Genomic DNA, 22,728 nt, shown 5'->3' with positions numbered 1-22,728 from the left:
GTAGAATAACCATAATGACCATATGATGCATACTTCACGGGGCACACACACACACACACATACACACACAATTTTGAACGTTGCTTTGATTTTCGCCTTTCATATGTCACACAAAAACCATTTTTCAGCAAATTCAACAAAGAATTAGTATTTTCTTTCAAAATTTAGGACTTGTTTCGACAACAATCAAGAAAATATCCATAATCGGGTCACTGACATAACGTGACCATATTTTATAAAAAAAACGGGCAATTTCATCAATGCAGAACTCACGTAAAATGAGAAATTCGCTGCGGAAGAATTTCAGATCGAACTTCCTCTGCAATGTTGATAAAATGATCATTATTTATTAAAACGATGAGTCAGTTAAATGCTCCGAAAAAAACGCCACTTCATCTCAATGAAATCCGGAACGTATGGTCAATTTACAAAAAAATCACATGTTCCTGTAAAAGAAGTATGTTTATTTCCCTCGACACATTTGAGTCTAACGTGATAGAAAAAAACTTCTATATCCTTAAAAAAGAACGGGAAAAAACGAATAAAATTAAACTTCATTTTTATCAGAAAGAAGCGACGAAACAAAAACTAGCATGATTACGTCATGTGGTGGTTTTGGGAAGAAAAACAAAAAAAAAACCCTCAGCGAGAATGCTTCGAGGTTACAGCCAGTGAGAGTAGAAAGGAATGAGCTCAGCGTGACTGGACAGTTTTTTTTTTATTATTGCTGTTGCCTGGATGTTTCCATTTACGTGTCTTGAGATAAGAAACGATTGAAAATCATTTAATTCCTGCCTCAATTTCAATTCAAGGAAAAAGGAAGAAAAAAAAAAACTCGCTGAGATAATTTTCCCAGTTCCGATATTGCCTAAGGTTTTTTTTTTTCCCGAAGCACTGAAAGTGGAAAAAGAGTTTCACAAGAGGAAGTTCCAGACACTTTATTTAACATGGCCGGCAATAAACAAAAGTGAGTTATCAACTTTTTTTCGAATATAAATTTTTATATTCCCCAATATTTTTTTTAAGTGATATAAATTCAATTATAATTAATTCATCGAATTATGTATTGGAACTCTCAGAGTTCTTGTTTTTCATGTCGAGTTTCAGTGAAATGATTGTTTTTAATCTTAAAGAGTTTCTTGTCAACCCGGCGAATGATATGTTATTTGTGATAATTAATTAATTGTATGATTGACAAGGGGAATTGTTTTTGTAGTTTCTCGTTGTTTATTTGTGTGTGTGTGTTTTTTTAATTATCCGATGAATTGGACTTGAAATTCGTCGAGGTTCAGTGACCGACCGGATGCTAAGCCTAATGATTCGAATTTGCTGATTCATTGTTGTGGAGTCGTGAATGAATGTCAATGTGTGATTTAATGTAGACATTTGATGTGTGATCTAAGCTTGAATAAAAAATAATGTTGAATGTAATTGAATATATATATTTTTTAGTTTGAATTTTGTGAATGTCAAGTATTTTTCGATTTTATCTCAGCAGCTTGGACACATTGTATTGGACAATTTTTTTCGAAACTGATTTCACAATTTGATGAATTTTATTTTAAATGTATTTAGGACATAAGAAAAGAACCTAAAAATCTATATCGGTGATTCTCAACCTGGTGCCATATGATGGACCCTTTGAGGGCCATTGTAGGGAAAAAAATGCACTACTTATAACTAGAGTTTGAGAAATTGTATACGAATAGAAAGAAACAAAAGTGCCGCTGTGTGGTCAATCATGAGGACTCTGGTTCGAATTCCACCATGAGCACAATGGTGCTCTGCTGAAGTTGGTTTACCGTGGTTAGTAACTTCAAGGCACAAATGTAAGCTGATCTTCCCGTTAAAAAGTCTTGGCACAGAGAGCAGCGGGCCTGCATATGGTTATGAATATTCAATCATTACACTTCTGAAATATAGATGTCGGCACTGAAAATTAGACGCACTCGTTCTGTTAAGTAGGCACTAACTTCTAGCAGAACTCACTTGATAGTAAATTTTCCATGGTGATAGGCTGGAGTTGTGTTCGGGGTGAAAGGAAGAAGCACTTGATGACCCCTTTCCATGTGGGAAGACAATATTAGGAAACCAAAATTCTGTGTTGTAATTAGATTCTAGTTTAGTGGTCTCTCATAAGAAATTTTGGGAGCCAATGGTGATTTTCTAGTTGACCTTGGGATTTGTCAGGCTCTGTCTTAGTACTGTCAACCACTGTTATGTTGGGCTCTCTTCACAGGGATCCAAGCAGTAGTGGTGGTCAAAATTGGTTTTCCATCTTTGAGACATGAATGCAAGTCTGTCTCCCATTTGAAAAAGTTATGCAGAGAGCAGTCAGACCTTCAATGTCATACTTACCTAAATAATGATGAGAATTTAAAAGTTTAGTTTCATTTTAAAATATGGAAAGCAGATGGCAGTACTATGTATACCAAGCGTCCCGAATTTTGCCTGTGATTAATTGTTAAAAATCCAGATTTTAAGGGGGAAAATATATTCCACTTCTCTCTACTGAAAGTCAAATTTCGTCAATCTGGCCTTTCGACATATAAAGTTTGCAGGATCGTGTGTATCTGCTTTGACTGTTCCGTTTCAGACTCAATGGAGATTTTTTTTTGTTGTTGGAGAGATTTGATTCTTGAGAGTATAATGCAGGGTTTATAGCTACTGTTGTATTTTTTGCAAAATGCGAAAGAAAATAGAATGTCAAAGAAGTGTTAGTCACTTTTGCAAAAATTCGTACAGGAGATACAAAATGAGTAGACATCCAACCATCAATCATTACATTAGCATTGTAGCATTTTGCTAAAGCTTTTCTCCCCATTTTCACGTTTTTATGAAAGGAATTTTTTATCCATCTTAAATCCTGGTATAATGGCAGGTAAGAAATTTTAACCTATTGGTTGGCCATGATTGGTGATGGCTTGCACAATGTCAATTTTTGCAACGGAAAGAAATCCTTACAGTGTTTCAAATTCCCCTTTTATATTTATTTTTGTACAGAATTTGGATCTGTGCAAAAACCTCCCAAATTCTGATTGTCCGAAGTCGGCAGCTATGCAGTGACAGCAAGAACACAACAAACTCTAGGAGCACAAATTTGTTTGGGTCACACATTCTGGTATATGCGGTTAAGTAAGAATACTATTAGCCCATGAACACACTAGCACAGGGTTTTACGGTCTTAGAGGTCTTGTCACTTTGAATTATTATAGACTCTTCTTCTCCCCCCCCCCCCCCAAAGTGAACTTTATCATCCTCGAGGCAATTGAGTTCAAGTTCGCATGTTTTCTGTTGGTGCATGTTGGGATTGTTGCTCGTGTGAAGAATTTTCAGTTTCATGATACATGATAAGGAACCTACTACACCAATTCTGGCCATATTGTTATGATGCACGTTACTGCCATTAATGAGATGGGTAGGAAATGAAGGTGCAGTCTATCGGTGGTTGTCTCAAGTTAGGGAAAATATGGTATTTATATCTTCCCCTGGGTTTGGGACCATGACAGCAACCTCCACGGTGGTAGACGAGCATCTTACCACTTGGGTGCATGATAAGGAACCTGGAACCTTTTGATTAAACAACACCATGGGCATGCGATTTTTGTCCGTTAACAGGGAGTATGTTATTCTATAACAATACATTAAGATCTTGTTAAAGGTTTCAAATATGTCTGATGTGGAGGTTTCACTACAGTGATCATGATTCGTCATGTAAGGCAAGGGTTCTCAAACTGTGCTCCCCGGTGTACCTCTAATTTTCTAAATATTCTTTGTTAAACGGCTCTGCGGAGCTGACGGATAAAAATTGAATAGGGTGAAAGAGGGGCCTAAGGTGGAAAAAATTTGAGAACCCCTGATCTAAGGTTGAAATGGAATCTGATCAAAACGAATCTGATTTGTTGTATGGTTTTTTATTTGTTTTTTCTCCTGTACTTTTGTGAACATGAAAGCATTGAATAATGGCTTTTATTACCTTTACATTCATTAATGCTTCCATGCAGGGTCACAACTAGGGAGAGGAGCCGGACCACACAGAAGGAGGGGTTGCAAATTTCACCCTCTGTCTTTTGTTGTGCCAGCTGTACTTATTAACTAGAGAAAAAAAACCATATCTTATAATTTGTCAACCAGTTCTTTGAATGGTTTGTTTTAGTTTTGCAAGGGAGTCTGTTTAGAATGAAAATAAATTTTTTTTGTGTTTTTCAGTGTGGATGAACTGGCCACTGCTATATTGAAAACGAAACAAAAGCCCAACAGGCTCATTGTGGAAGAAGCAATCAATGATGATAATTCGCTAGTGAGCCTGAGTCAGGTAATAATCTATGTTGATTTTTCCCCGTGATTTCTTAAAGATGAATGTAAGGAAATATTTAAAGGGAAAACGTATTTTTGTTTGTTTCAATTATATTCTTAAATATCACTTCTGGTACTAGAAATTGGTGCTTATGATTAAAAAAAATTAACTTTTAACAAATGTTCATCTGGATAGATATTTACAGAGCGAAAAATAATTTGGTGCTTTCTGGTCCAGTTTCTGTAGAGCCAGGCATACTTTCAAAGAGAAATAATTCAAAGATAATGATTTTGTTTACATTTCTTGGACTTACTGCTCCATTCATATATTGATAGTTACGCAGGCATAATTTCCTTTAAAAAAATTTTGATGTTATCGCACTAGTGTTGATTTTTCAGTTGACCGACCGTATATACTCGTGTATAACAGGGTTTAAGCTAGATAAAAAACTCCTTTTGCAAAAAAACGAACCCGATGTTCAAACCCCACAGAACCAATGATAAAGCCAAAGCAAAACCATCATTGGCTTTAATACCTAGTGTACTAACATCAATTTTACCTCCTTTAAATGTGAGCATTGACAATCCTTTTTTAAAAAATTTGAAGAATTTTTTGATAGCATTGGTCTAATGTGCCAGTGGGATCACGGTGCATGGTGTTCTATTTCCTCTGAGATCATCAAATCCTTTCGGGTTGTACACTGGGTACACTGTACCAGGGGTACAAAGGGTGTACACTGACACGAACGAAACTGGAGATGACATCCTTTTTGAAAGTGATGACGATTACAACACAGATGAAAACGAAAACAGATGCCACTGCATATGATAATTTGACTTTTTCTGATGAAGAGCTTTGAGAATCAGAAGAAGTAATAGATTAGAAAGTTTGAAAAACATTTTTTTTCATTGCATCTCTTATTGCATGAAAATTTTCTTCTGAAATACTCAGATTTTTAGTTGTTAGGTTATACACGAGTATATACGGTAGTTGCTTTTTGAGTTTTGCATTTTGCAAAAATAAGGAAACATGCAGCTAATTAGTTTTATTAGAGTTGGCATTATCATGTATGTATACTTGCCAACTGCTACGGAATGTCCATAAGTCTCTATGGATTTCTATCACAGAATACAGAATTACTGTGAATCGCAAAAAATATTACCAAAGTCTTTTTTCAAAAGTTAATTATTGATTGGAGATTTCTCTGAATTCTATTGAGAACACAAAAATGATGTCACGTCAAGACCGCCTCTCTAAAGAATAAATATCAGGCTGAAATTAGAATGAAGTAAAGCAACCTTGCTGTTGTTGATAGTCGCTGTAAAGGCTTGCTTTGTTTGACTGTTCCTACATCTGCAAATTAAATCCCCAGATGGGCCTTTTTACCGAAAATGTTTTAACTGCTTAATTGGAAACATGAAACAAAAAATGAGCAGAGGTTAATAAATTATTAAATTATCGAGTTTCTTCATAACATTTTTCATAGCTTAAGTTTCTGCAAAGAAAGCTGAATTAGGATATCTGGCAGCGATGCAGTGATAGTGTCATGTTTCAAAAAAATTGAGCTTTCATTGATTTCGTGAGGAATATTCAGGACAAGCAGGTCCAAACTTAGACAAAAGGCGATTTTAAATGTTTGTCGGACTTGTGTAAATGCCAGATTTGGTCAAGTTGAATAAAATAAGAAAATTTATTTGCATTTTTCAAATAGTCATGAGGGGGAAAAAATTGAGGGGTGGTCCCTCCTCTCCCGTGGGCAAACATTGCCACTACAGAGAGAGCTTGGTCCTAAAGTTGGCATGTTTGTGAATGTGTATATCAGCTATGTTTTTTTTCCTTAATTGTTGAATGTATGTATCATATTTTGTGGTGCATGTGGCGCAATGTTGAAAAAGAAAACTGTCATATATATACTCGCATTAGTGGGCATATTATAAATCTAGGGACACTTTTGAATTTTGGCATGTGATTAATTCCTGGCACACTGGGAAAAGTGAGGATTGCTCAATACATTCAAAAGACTGATGTCGATTGATAAAAAATAGCAAAGTGAAAGGAACTTGTGTAAAAAAAAAATTTTGCGCATATTGAATTATCCAACCAACGGATAAATACTTCAAATTGCATTTTTTGATTGTACTGATAGCGCAGATTTAGAAAAGATGCAGACAATAGCATAGATTTGATGGCATGTGATGAGAATGTTGCCTCTCAATGTAATGATAATCCTTCTGTAACAATATTTTTTCTTAATATTGTTGTACCGAGGTTTCGCTATATTATGGTTACACGTTGGATATCATCTTTGAATTTGATTGCACAATTTTTATTTCCATGATATTGAATATTACCAGTTTTTTTTAATAGGCCCACTCAAAGGTTAGATTGTATAATTAAAATTTAATTTTAATCATTTACAATTTATAATTTTATTTTCAATTTAAAAGCATCGATTTTATTTGATTGTGATCATTTTTAAGATAGCAGATGTTTGGCCGAAACGTTAATTGCATATTTAATATTCTGCTAAATCACTATTTGTCCCATCCCTGAAGTCAAACAAGTGAAAATGGTTATTTTGAAATGCATTCCGAGATCCTCTTCCTCGCTCTGGTATCACAAAATGTGGTTCGTGATGCTTTCGTATATTATCACATATGGGGTAAAATTTCTGGTGCCTATCCCAATTTTTTTAGTCATCCTGGTTTCTAGGATTTTGCTAAAAGCAATTGTCTTACGAGTGAGGCAAAAGAGTATAGTTTAACTTATTTGAACCATTATTTCATATTTCCAATTATGTCTTTAAAATCTTACAGGCCAAAATGGATGAGTTACAGCTTTTCCGAGGAGACACTGTTCTGCTGAAAGGTAAAAAGCGAAGGGAAGCTGTGTGCATAGTCCTTTCAGATGAGACTTGTCCGAATGAGAAGATTCGTATGAACAGATGCATTCGTAATAATTTGCGTGTCAGACTTGGTGATGTTGTCAGGTATTCTTTATAAGTCTATATATTTTTTTTCCTTTGCTTTTCATAATCATAATTTGTAATAGATTGGGTGAGCCTTATATTTATAACCTTTGATCAACGTGCTTGAGTTTTAATCCCAACTAGGTAGGAGATTTGTGTTTGTATTTGTTAAGTATTGCTTAAAATATGTGGAGCGAGGATTTTTAGAATGGTGTTGCTTATATTGCTTTTGTATTGAGGTGATTTAGATAAAGAAACATTTTTTGTTCTATTAAAATTGACAAATTTCAGTTTTTTTTTATACTGGGTTGCATTAAACCTTTTGAGACCAGGAAATTTTTGAAAGCATGAATTTTTGTTAGCATCTCATCCGTACGATTTTTCGGGCTCTGGCTTAATGGGTTAATGACAGCACACATTTGTTACAACATTTCAATGTGTCCATTCTTATTTTTACCTGTGTACAGCAGGGCTTGACTAATTACAAAGAAAAATTAGGCACCAGTCAAATTTCCCAGGAGCCAAGATGCCAAGAGTACTTTTTTTCCTGCGAAAAACAGCCACAAAATAATTTTTGTCAGGCTTGGTCTTGATGACTTTTTCTCATTCATATTGGTGAAAGAAATATAAATTCCAAAAATTTATATTGGCCTAAGACATCTCATTTAATTTAGACATCTCATATGGAATATTTTAGGATACCAACACTGATATTTTAGTCATCATGGTGACTTGGTACTTAGGATTCTTCAAGAGTCCTGCAGTTGCCACAATTGTGGTCGGCTGAAGTTGGTTTTGTGTGGTTCTCAACTTTAAGGCGCAAATGCGAGCCGAACTTCTCATTTAAAAAAATGTCGCCGTAGAGAGCAACAGCCTACAACCAAACATTATACTTTACTTCTGAAATATAGACTGCAGCACTGAAAAATCTGACACAACACTAAAAAATCTGACACAACACTAAATAAACTCTGACTGTTAGATACATGCAAGTACACTTCCGGCACAACTCACCAGGTAGGGAATTGCCCATGGCGATAGACCTGAGTTGTGCTCAGTTTGACTTGATTCTAGTGATCAAGTTACAAGCCAAAGATATTCATTAAAATTGTTTCAACATTAAAGCAAATATTTGATTCTCAAGCTTGAAACCACAAGTCAAACTGTACAAGAGCTATCTCATCTGACAAGTGAAGTATGTTGGAATGTTCTATGTTTTCCTTTCAACTAAGTATGTGTTCATCACATTGAGAAAAAAAAATTTTTTTGGGGGGTATATCCTACCAAGGTTTAACAACTGGCTGTTGCAAAGATATATTTTGGAAAAAGAGAAAATTCAACTGTGCCCCTGCGGGAAATCGAACCCACGTCCCCCCCCCCCAAAGCAGAATATGCCGAAATGTGTGACGTACGTCGCAGAACAACCAGTGCTGTTGCAGAACAATCTGGAAGAATTTTAAGAAAAGTGTAGAAAAACGCTATTATGTATATTCAAATTTTTACCGCAGAACATTTTGAGTTGAATGTTAAAGTTATAAGTAACTGAGGGCTCGTTGCAGAACATCGCAAAACATTCTGCTTTGGGGCCACGTCCTTTCACTGTAGGCACCTGTGGTCTAGGGCATTCACCCGGAAAGTGAAAGGACGTGGGTTCGATGATGTGACAGTCTTCTCGACGACTGGTCTGTCGAGGCCGTCCTGAACCTGGTCGCCATGTAAATGATGTCTCTTCTGTCCACTGGTCTCAACACCACCTCACAGTAAAATCAGAACGGCCTAGTTGACGAGCTACTCGCCGAGCTGGCCACCCAGCTTCCATCATCCTGATGATTCTTCCCCTATCGAACTCTGACAACTGCTCATATGGTCTTCGACGGCGGCGTAACGGCATGTCTACCTCAGCATTTCCTTTGCAAACGATTAAATACACTCCAGCAAGCTCTGCTTACCTGTTTTATACTCCAAGGATAACGAAGTTCAATGCCCTCTAGTGGCATTACGCAATGCGCAATCACGCATTTCTAATCATTTGCATATCTGCCCGACATGTACCTTCAGGCCATCTTTCGTTTCGATCCCACAATTATTTCTTGGTGGCAAATTTTTATGGCAATTAGTGTATCATACCAACCTTAAGGAATGAGAATGAGGGGGATTTTTGTGTGGATCCGAATTCCGTACACAAAACTTAGACACATAAAAGGGATTTTTGTAAAACAAATGTGGGGAATTTTTTGTAAATGGATGCAAAATTATAGGGATTTTTCTCTCCATTGGAAACATTCTAGCCATCGCCAAAAAGTATCATGTCGCTAGTCATTGTGCAGCAATAGGTTGATTTGTCTGCATTACTTACTGTTACATTACTACACTCAAATCAAATTCACGGCAGCAAAACATTGGTGGAACTGATTCTGGTTTTTTGGCAAACTTTGTTTATCCCAGCATTAAAATTTTTCATTTCTTTATGATTTGATGCAATTGGGGAGAATCTATGTGTGCCACTTGAGAGAGAGGAGGGGGTGCCAAAAACAACTGTCTAAATCTTAGTAAATTCTTGGGTAAAAATTACATTCGCATGAGAAAACATCCCTTTCCACTAACTTCAAAATATCTCCAGCAACTGTTAGAATATTTGTTCCCTGAGAAATTTAATTGTGTCATGTGTTGTCTTTTTTTTTTTTTTTTTTTTTTTTGTTAGTTAAATAGTATCTTTGTTTGTGTGTGCAACTAGGGCCACCGATTTGGGAATTCTCATTGACAAGCGGCTCAAGTTTTCTTATTGTTCCGCTGCAGTAAAAAAAAAATGAATAGAATTCTTAGTTTCATTTTTTAAAAAGGTCTCTCATACAACTATAATCTTTGTCATAGGCAGTGTATTTTATTAATTATTAGTTTTTTCTGTGATATGTTATGTTTGGTTGCTATATTTTAATTATAACTGGCATCCATATTTTTTGTGAGCTTTTCTTCAGATACCTTGGTGGGCAGTTTGCCTGTTGTGGTCTTTGTATTTAGCTGAAAATTAGATTTTCTTTTCATTTATTTTATTTTTTTTTTGTTTATTACAGTATAACTCCATGCCCAGACATGAAATATGGAAAACGTATACATGTTTTGCCGATTGATGACACTGTTGAAGGTCTCTCTGGGTAAGTACATGTCTTATGATTCAGGGGTGCATGAATCATAAGCATGAAAATTTTGTTCACGGGACACGGAAAAATATACGGAGGGAGAAACTTCAATTTTTTTCACTTCCCACCATCTACCACAATCGCGTTATCTTGTGACCTTGAAAAGTAGTTCTTCTACCTTGAAGTACAAAGTCCTATACTGTTATTGGTTAACCGGCGGGCTATCGAAGTCCCTGAATGAATATGCCGTATTTTCCGATTTCGGAGACAGTTTTTTCTCCTGCGGGTTATATACTGAAAATAACAGTAATTTCGCGGCTGCCAACCTGCGTTCAAAGGCGGGATACATCGAAAAGGGGATTGGTTTATTAGTTTAAATTGCCGCCATTTTTTGAAGATCGTTGGGAAAAAATTGGATCTGTAAAAACTTCATCTAAAATATTCATAGTTTTGTCATCTAGCCACTATGCGGTCGTGTGCTTATCGTCGGCGGTTGAAGCACTTGAGTGTTCTTATTTCTCCTGAAAATTCTCCCTCTGATTGTTCTGTGACATGATCAGTTTATGTTCATTCCACTTTGTGAATCATGGATTTCAGAATCTTTATTTTAATAGATGTGTCTGTTTACTTATAGCGAGAACACTGCCATCCTCTAATTTCAAATTAGTGATTTTTTTTATTTCAAATTCTTTTGTATAGGAGTCTTTTTGATGTGTTCCTAAAGCCCTATTTCCTAGAGGCCTATCGTCCTGTACACAGAGGTGACTTGTTTGTAGTGAGGGGAGGAATGAGAGCAGTAGAATTCAAGGTTGTCGAAACAGAACCCAATCCTTACTGTATTGTTGCTCCAGATACTGTAATACACTGTGAGGGAGACCCCATCAAAAGGGAGGAGGAGGAAGAAACCCTAAATGCTGTTGGATATGACGATATTGGTGGCTGCCGGAAGCAGTTGGCTCAAATAAAAGAAATGGTGGAGCTGCCACTCAGACATCCAAGTCTGTTCCGTGCAATTGGTGTCAAGGTATGTTTGCAGTCAGTTTTGATTCATTGATTTGCAACATGGTTTTATTTATATTTGTGGAAATGGTTACATGTCTCTATCATGAATGTTTTTATCATGTTGTATCCCAAAGGCACAAGTCCATAAATCTTACATGAAAACAAAAGCACACATATTGTCTTTTCAGCATTGAACTCAAAGGATAGTATAGCAGAGCTGCAAACTTTCCGGATCAAGCTCGTTAATGTCAGATTTCATGGCGCTCACTGGGCTTCTGGATTGTCAATTCATACTGTTGGTTTTAAATTATTGCCATCAACATCAAAAAGAATAAAAACTTGAAAAGAAATTGAGTTTCCTGGTTTTTACTATCACTAGTGATTCCCATTACATGAAAAAGCTCTTGTGAGGTCGCACTATATAGACTCCAGGCGTGATAGCCAAGGTGGTCTAAATCTGAACATAAACAAACATGACAGCCCATTCACAGTGAAAAAGATTTTTTTATGTGTTTGATTGTAAACAGCTGGTACATGATTCAATCATTATATTTTCTCGAATTAATATTCTGACTATAGTACAGTGGTAATTACAGAAAATAGAGATATCATTGGTTGTGGGGTAAAATTTGAAATTTATTGCTGAAAATTGTGCTGATGGGGGAAATTGGGGGCTTCTATAAATTTTGGTCAGAATGATTTCACGAAAAAAACATTCAACATAATGAAAATTGCCAGTAAATATCTGAAATTTATTATGGAAGCATTTTGAAAAACTGGACATCTCTTTTGAAAGTCAGACATCTTAATGAAAAATATGGTCACATTTTGTAAACTATGGGTAATAATATGGTCACCTGTATATGGTCTGCTGTATGTAGTATTTAATTGCAAGAAATACTTATCTTCAGGTTTAATGTTTAGGGTGAAACACGTAAAACTTGAGAATTTAATGTAAAGTATAGAATATGCAGTAGAACCTCATTATACTAGACAGTTAAAGAAGAAATGTAATGATATAAAGGATGCTCTTTTGTTTTCATATGACAAATTTTAAATTTGCAATCAAACGATCAAGATCTTGGTCGTTGTTTTATTTGAACATGAATGTGTGGCATGACTCGTACTCCTCACCAGCTAGAAAAATTCAAATTTATACAATGTATGTGTACACATCTTTTTCAAATTCAACCTATAATGAACGCCGTTTTTTATTTCATACAATTATAATGAACAAATTGTAAAGCTAACTACCTGTACTTTGATTTGCACCGTGTTGCATTACACCCCCTCTGAGAATTATTTGTTATAAACCAGACTTTTTCATTACAACTGACAACCTTCTGCCCATATTGGTCCATTATGAGGTTCTACTGCAGCAAATTTATGCACAAATAATTGATTTGAGGGAGAAAAAACTTTGCAGCATTGCAGGGTATGAAGTCCTATTCACAACGCTTGTTGACATTTAAAATTTATTACAGATTTGTGTTTTATCTTGTTTTATATCACAGATGATAATTTTATAAATCTTACGTGCATAATTTTAATGATTGGGTTTTATTTTCCTAAATAAAAATAGCCTCCAAGAGGAATATTGCTATATGGCCCTCCGGGGACTGGAAAAACCTTGATTGCCCGAGCAGTGGCAAATGAAACGGGAGCATTTTTCTTTCTCATCAATGGTATGAATCAGTTTTATTGGTGTTGTGTATATGTGAAATTTAATGATGAATTTTTGGTTCTAATAGTTTTTTTCTGGAGGTCTGTTCTGAAATTTTCTCTCAAAGTGAAATCTCCTGTGAATAAAATATATATGTCATGAAATATAGTGAAATATATTTTTATTTTGTTCTTAAGGTCCTGAAATTATGAGCAAACTTGCTGGTGAATCTGAGAGCAATCTACGAAAGGCATTCGAGGAGGCTGAAAAAAATGCTCCTTCTATCATATTCATAGATGAATTGGATGCAATCGCACCAAAAAGGGAGAAGGTAATTTGTGATACGCATCTATCTTTTTTTTTCCTTATGATCTGTTTCACTTCCACTTTTGATCTTTTTTATCAATTATGAGCATTTTAATCATTAATGTTTTTCAGTCATCACAGAATCTTTGCAATGACCAAACAAAATTTTTTTTTTTCAAATTGCATCCAAACTTTATTGTGATTAAACCTCATTAATGCCAATTACTGTCTTATGCAAAACGTGTCTAGTTTTATCAAAGCGAAACATTTTAAAATGTTATTGAACCAACCTAGAGGGGAATCTTTTATCTTAAAGTTTCATGTTGACGAGGCCCAACTGTATTTATTCTAGCCTAATAATATATTTTAACCCTTTAAGTGGCACTTCTGAAATCAATAAGCCCATCAAATTATCTTTTGTTAATAAAGCTTCTGAAGTCTGCCCTAAAAACATATTGAATAATGCATTTGTGGTGTAGCAGTAGTAGGTAGGGCCTCCAAAAAATGGCTCGGGGATCCATGATGTTCTTAAGTCAGCCACCTCGTTGGGCAATTTGCCTGTTGTGGCGTTGTATTTGTATATAATAGGCTGTAACTTTGAATTGGTGACAATAACTAAAAATATGTATAAATCACTCCTTTGCTATGTAATAAATTATGATAGCTCAGTTTAGCTCTAATCGGAAAAAAATTAAACTCCAGCCTAATTTCTCTGAAACCAGGCAGGGTTTTTGCTCAAGAAAAATTATGTCATTAATAATATTTTCGGCTTTTCTGGGACTCCATTAAATTCCTCCTGTGTCCCAAGATGTGCCGTAATGAAATAACAGTTGTCTCAACCTTAGACTCAAATTTAGTAATCACATGTAGAAAAATTTAGGTACTAATACTGTCTGTCTAGTCACCATGGCAACTTGGGATTTGTCACGCTCTCATTAAACAAAATACTTCACTTTCATAAATGCTCTTTAAAAGTTTCAGAAGTTTTCAAATATTATGATCAGCAATGAGAAAACTTTCATGTTCTTAGTGAGTGGTTTGATGAAGTTGAATTTTTTTCAACATTTGGCATTCATTTTTAAAATCTTTTTTTTAAGACCCATGGAGAAGTTGAAAGGCGTATTGTTTCTCAACTTTTGACACTTATGGATGGTCTTAAGCAACGGTCTCATGTCATTGTGATGGCGGCTACGAACAGGCCCAATAGTATTGATGCTGCACTGCGTCGTTTTGGTGAGTTTCACTTTTAAAATTCCAGTTTTTAGAATTTTGTCAACTTTTTGGGGGTAATTTCACTTTTATTTATATAATATTTTATCATGTGTATATATTGTTTATAGTTTTTGTGATTGTGTTTTTAATTGGGTTGCTGTATTTTTCAAATATATGACATATATTTGACATATTTGTTATGGGCATCTTTTTTCTCAGCCACCTCATTGGGCATTTTGCCTGTTGTGCCGTTGTTTTTGTATTTTATGAAATCCATTATTGATTGTGGCCTTTTTTTCAAAAATCAATATATATATATATATATAATGTCAATTTTTTTTTTTTTCATAGAAGTCCTCTATGTGTTGTACGATTATCCTCTTATTTTCAATTTGTAGGTCGTTTTGACCGTGAAGTTGACATAGGCATTCCAGATGTCACAGGCAGACTTGAGATATTGCGTATTCACACAAAAAATATGAAACTGGCTGATGATGTAGATCTTGAAAAAGTATGTTGTTTTCACTACTTCTAGCGGTTTTGTTTTTAATTTGTTAAAGATACTTGTATGATGTGGTACGAGTGCATATTTCATTTTCCACTGTGACAGATTGCAGGTGAAACTCATGGTTTTGTTGGTTCCGACTTGGCTGCGCTGTGCTCAGAAGCAGCTCTGCAACAGATTCGAGAAAAGATGGATCTGATTGATCTGGATGACGAACAAATTGATGCTGAAGTTCTAAATTCACTGGCTGTTTCCATGGAGAACTTCCGTGTAAGTGAAATTTTCATATTTTATTTCTTCATCTCAATCACAGTTTCGAATAGGAAAAATTCCATGTTTGAATTAATATTGTATTGTTTTTAGAACATGAACATTGCATCAGAATTTTTTTATTAGAAATTTTATTTGAACTTGAATTTGAATAAATACTGTTTCCTGTGTTTTCAGCATATGTAATTCCAATGAGCATTTTATTAGTTTGTTTTTTCTGTTAGAAATTTTGAAACCTTTTTAAGCGGCACAGTGAAAATCACTGAACTCCCTTTGAAATGCCATATCTTGTTTTTTATGAGGTAGGCTTCCTCCCAGTTTTCAGTAGGCATATTGGGAAAAGTACTCCATGGAGAAATCAACTTTACCAAATATCTGGGCTTGTCAATGGTAAAATAAGAGACTTAAGGAAGCAAGATATCTTGTGAATGCCAGTTAAAGGGTTAAGAATGTGTAGAATAATCTGAAAAATTATTTGCAGAATAGGTTTTAAAATTTATTACGTAGAATAGTCATCATGTGCTACAGCTTGGTAACAAACAATATCAAGTTTATACTGAACCAAATTGTTTAAACATGGATATATGAAAAAAAGTCTTATACATGAGACTATTTTCAAAGGAATAAAGTACATCTTCTGTGCCTGTAACAGTAATTCAGTAATTATATTTATTTATTTTTTATGGGCTCTGATAGATTTTATATAATTTTCAGTGGGCCCTTGGAAAGAGCAGTCCCAGTGCTCTTCGTGAAACTGTTGTTGAAGTACCCTCTGTCACCTGGGACGATATCGGTGGGCTCCAGAATGTCAAGAAGGAATTACAGGAAATGATTCAGGTGCATTTTTTTTTTTTTTTTTTCAGTGTGTGTGTATCCCTGCTTCCTTTCGGTTTGTCTATGTAGTTATGTCTATAAAACATTTAGATGTGTGATTTCGTGGCTTTTCTATTGGAACCAGGTATAGAGAGAAGAGACGTTTGATTTTCTTTAATATCCCATTGAAATTAATTATGATGTACATTGAAAATATAGTATTTAATGGGATTTGAGAGATCTGTGAGTTTTTGGAAGTTAATAAACATTTCTAAATCATTGTATTGTATAAAATTGGCATGTGAACATTTTTGTAATAATTTTACATGTTTGTGTGATTTCATATGAATTTTTGATTTTTTATTTTTAATAAAAAATTCTCTTGATCAAAAAATGATATTTTTTGTGGTGAATATTCTGTTTTAATTATTTCACAGTATCCTGTTGAGTATCCAGACAAATTTTTGAAATTCGGCATGACGCCATCTCGTGGAGTCCTTTTCTATGGGCCGCCAGGTTGTGGTAAAACTCTTCTCGCCAAGGCGATTGCCAATGAATGTCAGGCAAACTTCATATCGATCAAAGGTCCTGAATTGCTGACCATGTGGTTTGGTGAATCAGAAGCTAATGTTAGGGATGTCTTTGACAAGGTATTTGTATTGTTTTAACTTTTTATCGGCTACATACTTTCCAATGTTGGCGTATAGAAATGCTCAATGCATACAGTAAGGAAGGTGCTGGTAAATTGTGCTCCCATGAGTTTATATACAGAGTGGGAAACCTCATATTATAAAGAAAATTGATTAATGAAAGGAAAATCATTCCCACACAAAAGAACTGAATTGTTGTATGGAATTGTCTTTCGAATTTCTGCCAAATTACACTGGGGTGTGGGCTAATCTATATGTTCAGCAACTTTATTTAAAACACTATTAGCAAAACTATTCATGATGCTATATGCCAGAAATGCTTGCTGTTGATGTATTTTCATTGACCACTGAGCTTGTTTTAAAACTGCTCAACTATTTTTATTAATATTCCTGAATGATTTTTTCACTTAACAAAATTAATTTGACTAATTCATACATTTAGGCTAGAGCAGCTGCGCCTTGTGTATTATTCTTCGATGAATTAGATTCCATTGCAAAAGCAAGAGGTGGAAACCTTGGTGATGCAGGTCAGTACTTTTCATTTATTGGTTTTATGTGCATGCTACAAGTTCAGATAGGAATTGAAGTATTGCGCATATTCAGTATAGAGATTTTATTCTCAATATTGCGTGATTTTAAACTTATAGGAGGTGCTGCTGACAGAGTCATCAACCAGATACTTACTGAGATGGATGGTATGAGTAGCAAGAAGAATGTATTTATCATTGGTGCAACCAACAGGTAAGCCATTTATATTTTTGTCATGTGCTTTTTAATTCATAAATTATGTGTACTTCTGATGTATTTATCTGAGATTTTTTGTGGAAAAAAATCTAATAACTAGGGGCATTCTTTGTATATTTGTTCTGGTAATATTCAATACATTAATAGAATGAAACCAAAATAAACCTGTTTTTTTATTGATATAAGTTTATACAGGACAGGTAGCCAATTTAAAGGGAGGATGAAGATGAGTTGGAAAAAAATTATTCACAATGAGTAGTTTGTTGCTCATTCTTTTAGCGCCCAGTATCTTATTTGTATTAGGCTCCCAAGTGATTCGATTTGGAAGGAAATCAAGGTGTTCCTTAAACAAAATTGTCCTATTTTATAGAACGAGCTAATCATTCAGATAATTTAAATTGTATAAGTTAATTTGAATCTGAGAAAAACTTGGGGAATTCCAATCGCTGAAATCTGGCAGTGCAGAGAGCTGTTCCCAACATATTTCACATTTTGTTCTTGTAATGTTTTATTTATATAGATATTTACAAGTGATTTTATTTTTCTTTCCTTGCAGGCCAGATATCATTGATGCAGCCATTCTGCGACCAGGCAGGTTAGATCAACTCATTTACATCCCTCTTCCAGATGATAAATCTAGGGAATCCATTCTGAAGGCCAATCTTCGGAAGTCTCCTGTAGCAAAGGTATTACATATATTCTTGTATATTTCTCTAGTGTGGATGCAATTATTCATTTTCTCGCTTTATACTGCTGTTTTACTGTATGCAAGGTCATGATGGGCTTGAATTTTTATGGCAGTTCATGTTTTGGACACTTTCGAGCAATCGATTATTTTTTTTATCATTCATCATCGAAATATTTAATCTGTAGTCATTTTCTTTGAAAATATGGTACGCGCTTACAATGAATAGTTGTCTTTCTTTACTTTTTTAAAAACAAAACTTTTACATTCCCAATAGCCAGTTTTTTGTTCTGAGGAGGATCTTGCCAAGTTTCTGAAGGGGGGAACTCTCAATGGTTGGCCAAGCACGTGGGAAGAATCTTATTCATTTGTGCCAGTGTTTCCCAAAGTGGGTGATGGAATGTTCCACGTGGGGAGGGGGCGACAGAATAGCTTCTGTTGCCCCTGTTACTGGAAGGAACAAAGGGGCGGGGCAACTACCAAATTTGAGTGTGGTAATTTTAGGGGTAAAAATAAAACTGAAAAAAATTATTTCTTTCAAACATAGTGCAGAAAACATTGTAGAGTTTTGGAGTCTACAGTGAATGGGGCCAGTGGAGAAACCAAGTCCGCCTCTCCTGACAAAAAATTTCCAGTGTTTAGATTACAAGGATTTGAATGCAAAAATAGTGTTCAAATAATAGTTTCCCAAACTTTTTCTTCCACTGCCCCCACACAGAAATGAGCTGGTAAAATCAGAAATGAAAACACCTATGAACCATTTTTCATTATGTAAAATATGAAACAAACATCTTCAGTATTTCACCTTCCTGTAAATTTGCATCTATCCAATTGTGAAGCTGTCAATTTTGGGCCAGAACTGGAGCAAGTTAAATTATTTTCTATAGAAACCTATAAAAAATTCTAGAGCAAATTATCTTCGTTAGGCCAAGGTATCACTCGCTATATAGGGCTATGATTCATATTTGAAAGCTATTTTTTTTTTTTTTGTTTTATATCTATATAAAGGAGAGAAACCCCCTCTTACTAATTTAAACATCCATCGCTAGTTACTCAGAAAGTTTTAAATACTCAGATAACTGGTTAAATGATGTAGCTTTTATTCAAATGAGAGATATTTGAAAATCTAATTAGTGATTAAAATGGCTATTATAATAGCAGTGATGCTCATAATGTGTATTTTATTTGATTCCATTAGACAGTAGAGCTGACATACATAGCAAAAGTAACGGAAGGTTTCAGTGGCGCTGACTTGACAGAGATCTGCCAGAGAGCTTGCAAACTAGCTATTCGGGAATCCATAGAGGCAGAGATCAGGAAAGACAAAGAAAGACAACAGAATCCAGATGCTGCAATGGTAACACCTCATTTCTTTCACTGTGTTTATTATAATTTAGAAACATTGTTTTATTTCTATTGTGTGTGTGTGCGCTGCATGAGATTTCTGCTTTAGAATCATGTTCAGAGTTGCCAAATGCTTCAGTTTGTTTGTAGTTTCTGTGGTTGAACTTACTGAACTATATGGACTTACAAAAAGTACCCAAATATTATGGAAGCCGTTTTTATACATTCTGTAAATGCAAATAAAGCAACTTGTTTGAAAAACCCAGGTGGTTTTTTACCAAAAAAAATCTAAATTTGCACAAAAAGCGATTAAAATCATACCTCTTTTTTTACCCTTTGATGGAAAGAAAGTATGGTGTCCCTTGATAGACATTTTGTGTTGATAGGGTGCAGACAAAGAGTTTGAGTTGACCTTGATTTATGAGTGATTGGTATATAGCTGTTTTTTCTTCCTTGTGGGGGGGGGGGTTGTAATGGTATAATGTACTACAGTTGTGGTTGTCCCTGGAGTTTTCTTGGAATGGGATGTATGTAAATATTTTATTTTATTTCCAAAAACAGCTGTTTGAGACATTCAACTTATAGATCTTATAAAATGTTGGCAAGTCTACATATTTAATGTATTGACTTGAGGACGTAAAGTGCTTAGTGTTCGGTTTTTGAGGTTTGATTCTTGTATTTTGTTCTTCAATAGCAATAGCATCAATGAAATTGGCATTTTTATCATAAAAGATGTTTATACAAACTTTACCAGCTTTTGTATCAAGTTTTCATTCTTATGATTTTACTATTAGAGAATTTCGCCATGACTGCACTTCTTATAGATGTATTAATATACAGTATGACTATTTACCAGAATGATGTTCTTTGAAAATAATTCTGATTTCACTTTGTGTAGGATGTTGAAGATTATGACCCTGTTCCCGAAATAAGACGTGAGCACTTTGAAGAGGCTATGAAATTTGCTCGTCGCTCCGTCAGTGATAATGACATTAGGAAGTATGAGATGTTCTCACAGACATTACAGCAGAGCAGAGGATTTGGAACAAGTTTCAGGTAAGTGGTGAAGGCAATGAAGGTCATTGGTAATTTCTTATTTGCCCTGTAGTTACATAGCTGTGTTGCAAATTGACCATGAACTCACAAAATTTATTTTTAATTTGTGGTTGAGAAAGTATAGTACCATTTGTTTACAGATTAATAGCACCACGTAATTAAAAGACAATAAGTTTTATAAAAACATTTTTACTTCTGAATTAGATCATCAAAACGCCCATTGCTTTAAAATGAGCCACATTAAAAATATTAGTACTCAGTCTCTTACCTCCAAAATATTGAGAGAAAAAAATCTGTCAATTATATACAAATGTGATCACGCCTTTTCCTTTGTGCAGTTACATAGTTTGCAAAAATATACTCCATAACTAGTATATTTACACCCCTAAGAAACTCACGTTCATTCGTCAAAGGCCCTGAGTGAATGTGTGACTTGTGTATTTAATGTTTCAAAATAGGAATTGTGCTCATGATATCATAGGTGCAGATGCTTTTGATTTACCAGAATGCATCCCTATTTTTTTATCCTTATTGAAATCTTTTGGGGGAAACCAGATTCTTCTAATTTTCCCATCTTTTTTAAAAATTCCTAGAAATTTTCAAATGACTTTTGGAAAACACTAAATGAAGAGCTACTGCAAATCACAGTGGATTGAAAAATGCATACTACAAATATTTGAAAAAAACATTTATAGTCATAATATAATTTATAATTTGAGGGAATCTCTCCGAGAAACAGGTTATATTGTCACCCTATGTAATTTCTTGCCCATCCAAAAAAAATCCTATTTCCCCCTTCTATTTGCATGAAATGTTTCTTTGCTAGCGAAGTATCATCACGTGTCAAACTACAGATTTTCGAAGTCTGGAAATTGGCACGATATGTGAAGTAATAAAGATGACTTTGTGCCTATTGATAATGTCATGGTTTTCCGAAAATCACTTTTTTTTTTTTTTTTTCTTTTACGTTTGTGTGTGGTTTTATCATTTGAATTGTTTCAACTTGGCTCTACATTTACCTCTTTCTTCCCTATCGCAGATTCCCAAGTTCTCAGGGAGGGTCAGGTGCTGGAGGATCTCAAGGTGGAAGCGGAGGTTTTGGCAACGACAGTTTCAATGACGATAAAGATGAGGATTTGTATAGCTAAGCAGTTTCTGGATTTTTATAGCTGCGAAAAAACTTTTTTTTGTGGTGGGGTAAAAAGAAGTCTAAATTAAAAAAAAAAAAAAATGGAAGTTTTTTTGCACAGTTCGTATTTGTTTGTGGAATTCCTAGCCTCAAAAAAAGTGTTGTCATATACTTCACACGTTTCTTGATGCATATATATATATATATATTATTTTTCTGTAAAAGCATATTTGTGCTGTAATAAGTTCATGCTGTATACAGTTCTATATATTTTGTCATTTAGTTTGTTTTTCCCCCCTTTTTGGACTGTTGTTTTTTAATAGGTTCGTTCGGCAATTGAACTTTCTTAACAAAATTTACAGGCTTCTAAGAAGCTTAGTCTTATATTCGAATTTGTTATTAAAATGCTTTTGTGAGAATTTAACACGTTGTATTCATTTTTTATTATTATTTGATTTCTTTTTTTGTACCATTTAAAGGCATTTGTTTGTGGAAAGACAAAAAAAAACTTTCGATATTTTTTTATGTGTTTAAAATCTTTTTCTCATTCTGAGAGGTTTGGAATCATTTGAAAAAAAGAAAACGTGCAAAGAGTTTTCTACTTTTTGTATAGGTCATTACGGAAAATATGTCTAAATGCTATGTTCAAAAATAAACTGGTATATTTTGTGTTCCCTGGATATTGTATGTACTATTTTTACTCATATTTTCTGCGTCTTTGTACGATTTCTGTTGGTATTTTTTGTTATCGAACTGGAAAAGTGATGGGGGAATCTCCAGAGATCTATGATCATGCAATATGGCAGGATGCCTATCTTGTGAGGGTGAAACTTTCCCTGACTCATTGCTTGTCATTCCATCCACATCGGTAGCTCAACTAAACAATATACATACTTGAGTGCATGCTGTTTTATTGATACAAATCTATCATTTTCCAATACAGTTTT

General features: G+C 34.6%; 1 protein-coding gene across 1 annotated transcript; it reads left to right on the top strand.

The window, feature by feature from the left end:
• The first annotated feature begins 648 nt into the window (after positions 1–648).
• Positions 649–22,461, top strand: TER94 (Transitional endoplasmic reticulum ATPase TER94). Its single transcript, XM_089237714.1, has 18 exons — positions 649–967; positions 4,210–4,315; positions 7,114–7,286; positions 10,337–10,417; positions 11,102–11,426; positions 12,987–13,089; positions 13,265–13,398; positions 14,471–14,606; positions 14,984–15,096; positions 15,196–15,360; positions 16,075–16,197; positions 16,611–16,823; positions 17,266–17,350; positions 17,471–17,564; positions 18,124–18,253; positions 19,451–19,609; positions 20,495–20,652; positions 21,692–22,461. Exons 1-18 carry the CDS (start codon positions 948–950, stop codon positions 21,798–21,800), a joined length of 2,427 nt encoding a protein of 808 aa, XP_089093840.1. The 5' UTR covers positions 649–947; the 3' UTR covers positions 21,801–22,461.
• The last annotated feature ends 267 nt before the right edge of the window (positions 22,462–22,728 follow it).

The sequence above is a fragment of the Pholcus phalangioides genome, unplaced genomic scaffold (assembly GCF_987345545.1).
Source record: "Pholcus phalangioides strain wild (caught in Gottingen) unplaced genomic scaffold, Ppha-v1.0 ptg000010l_1, whole genome shotgun sequence".
NCBI classification, from domain to species: Eukaryota; Metazoa; Arthropoda; class Arachnida; order Araneae; family Pholcidae; genus Pholcus; species Pholcus phalangioides.
The sequence above is the reverse complement of the archived record's forward strand: the minus strand, read 5'-3'. Positions and strand labels throughout refer to the sequence as shown.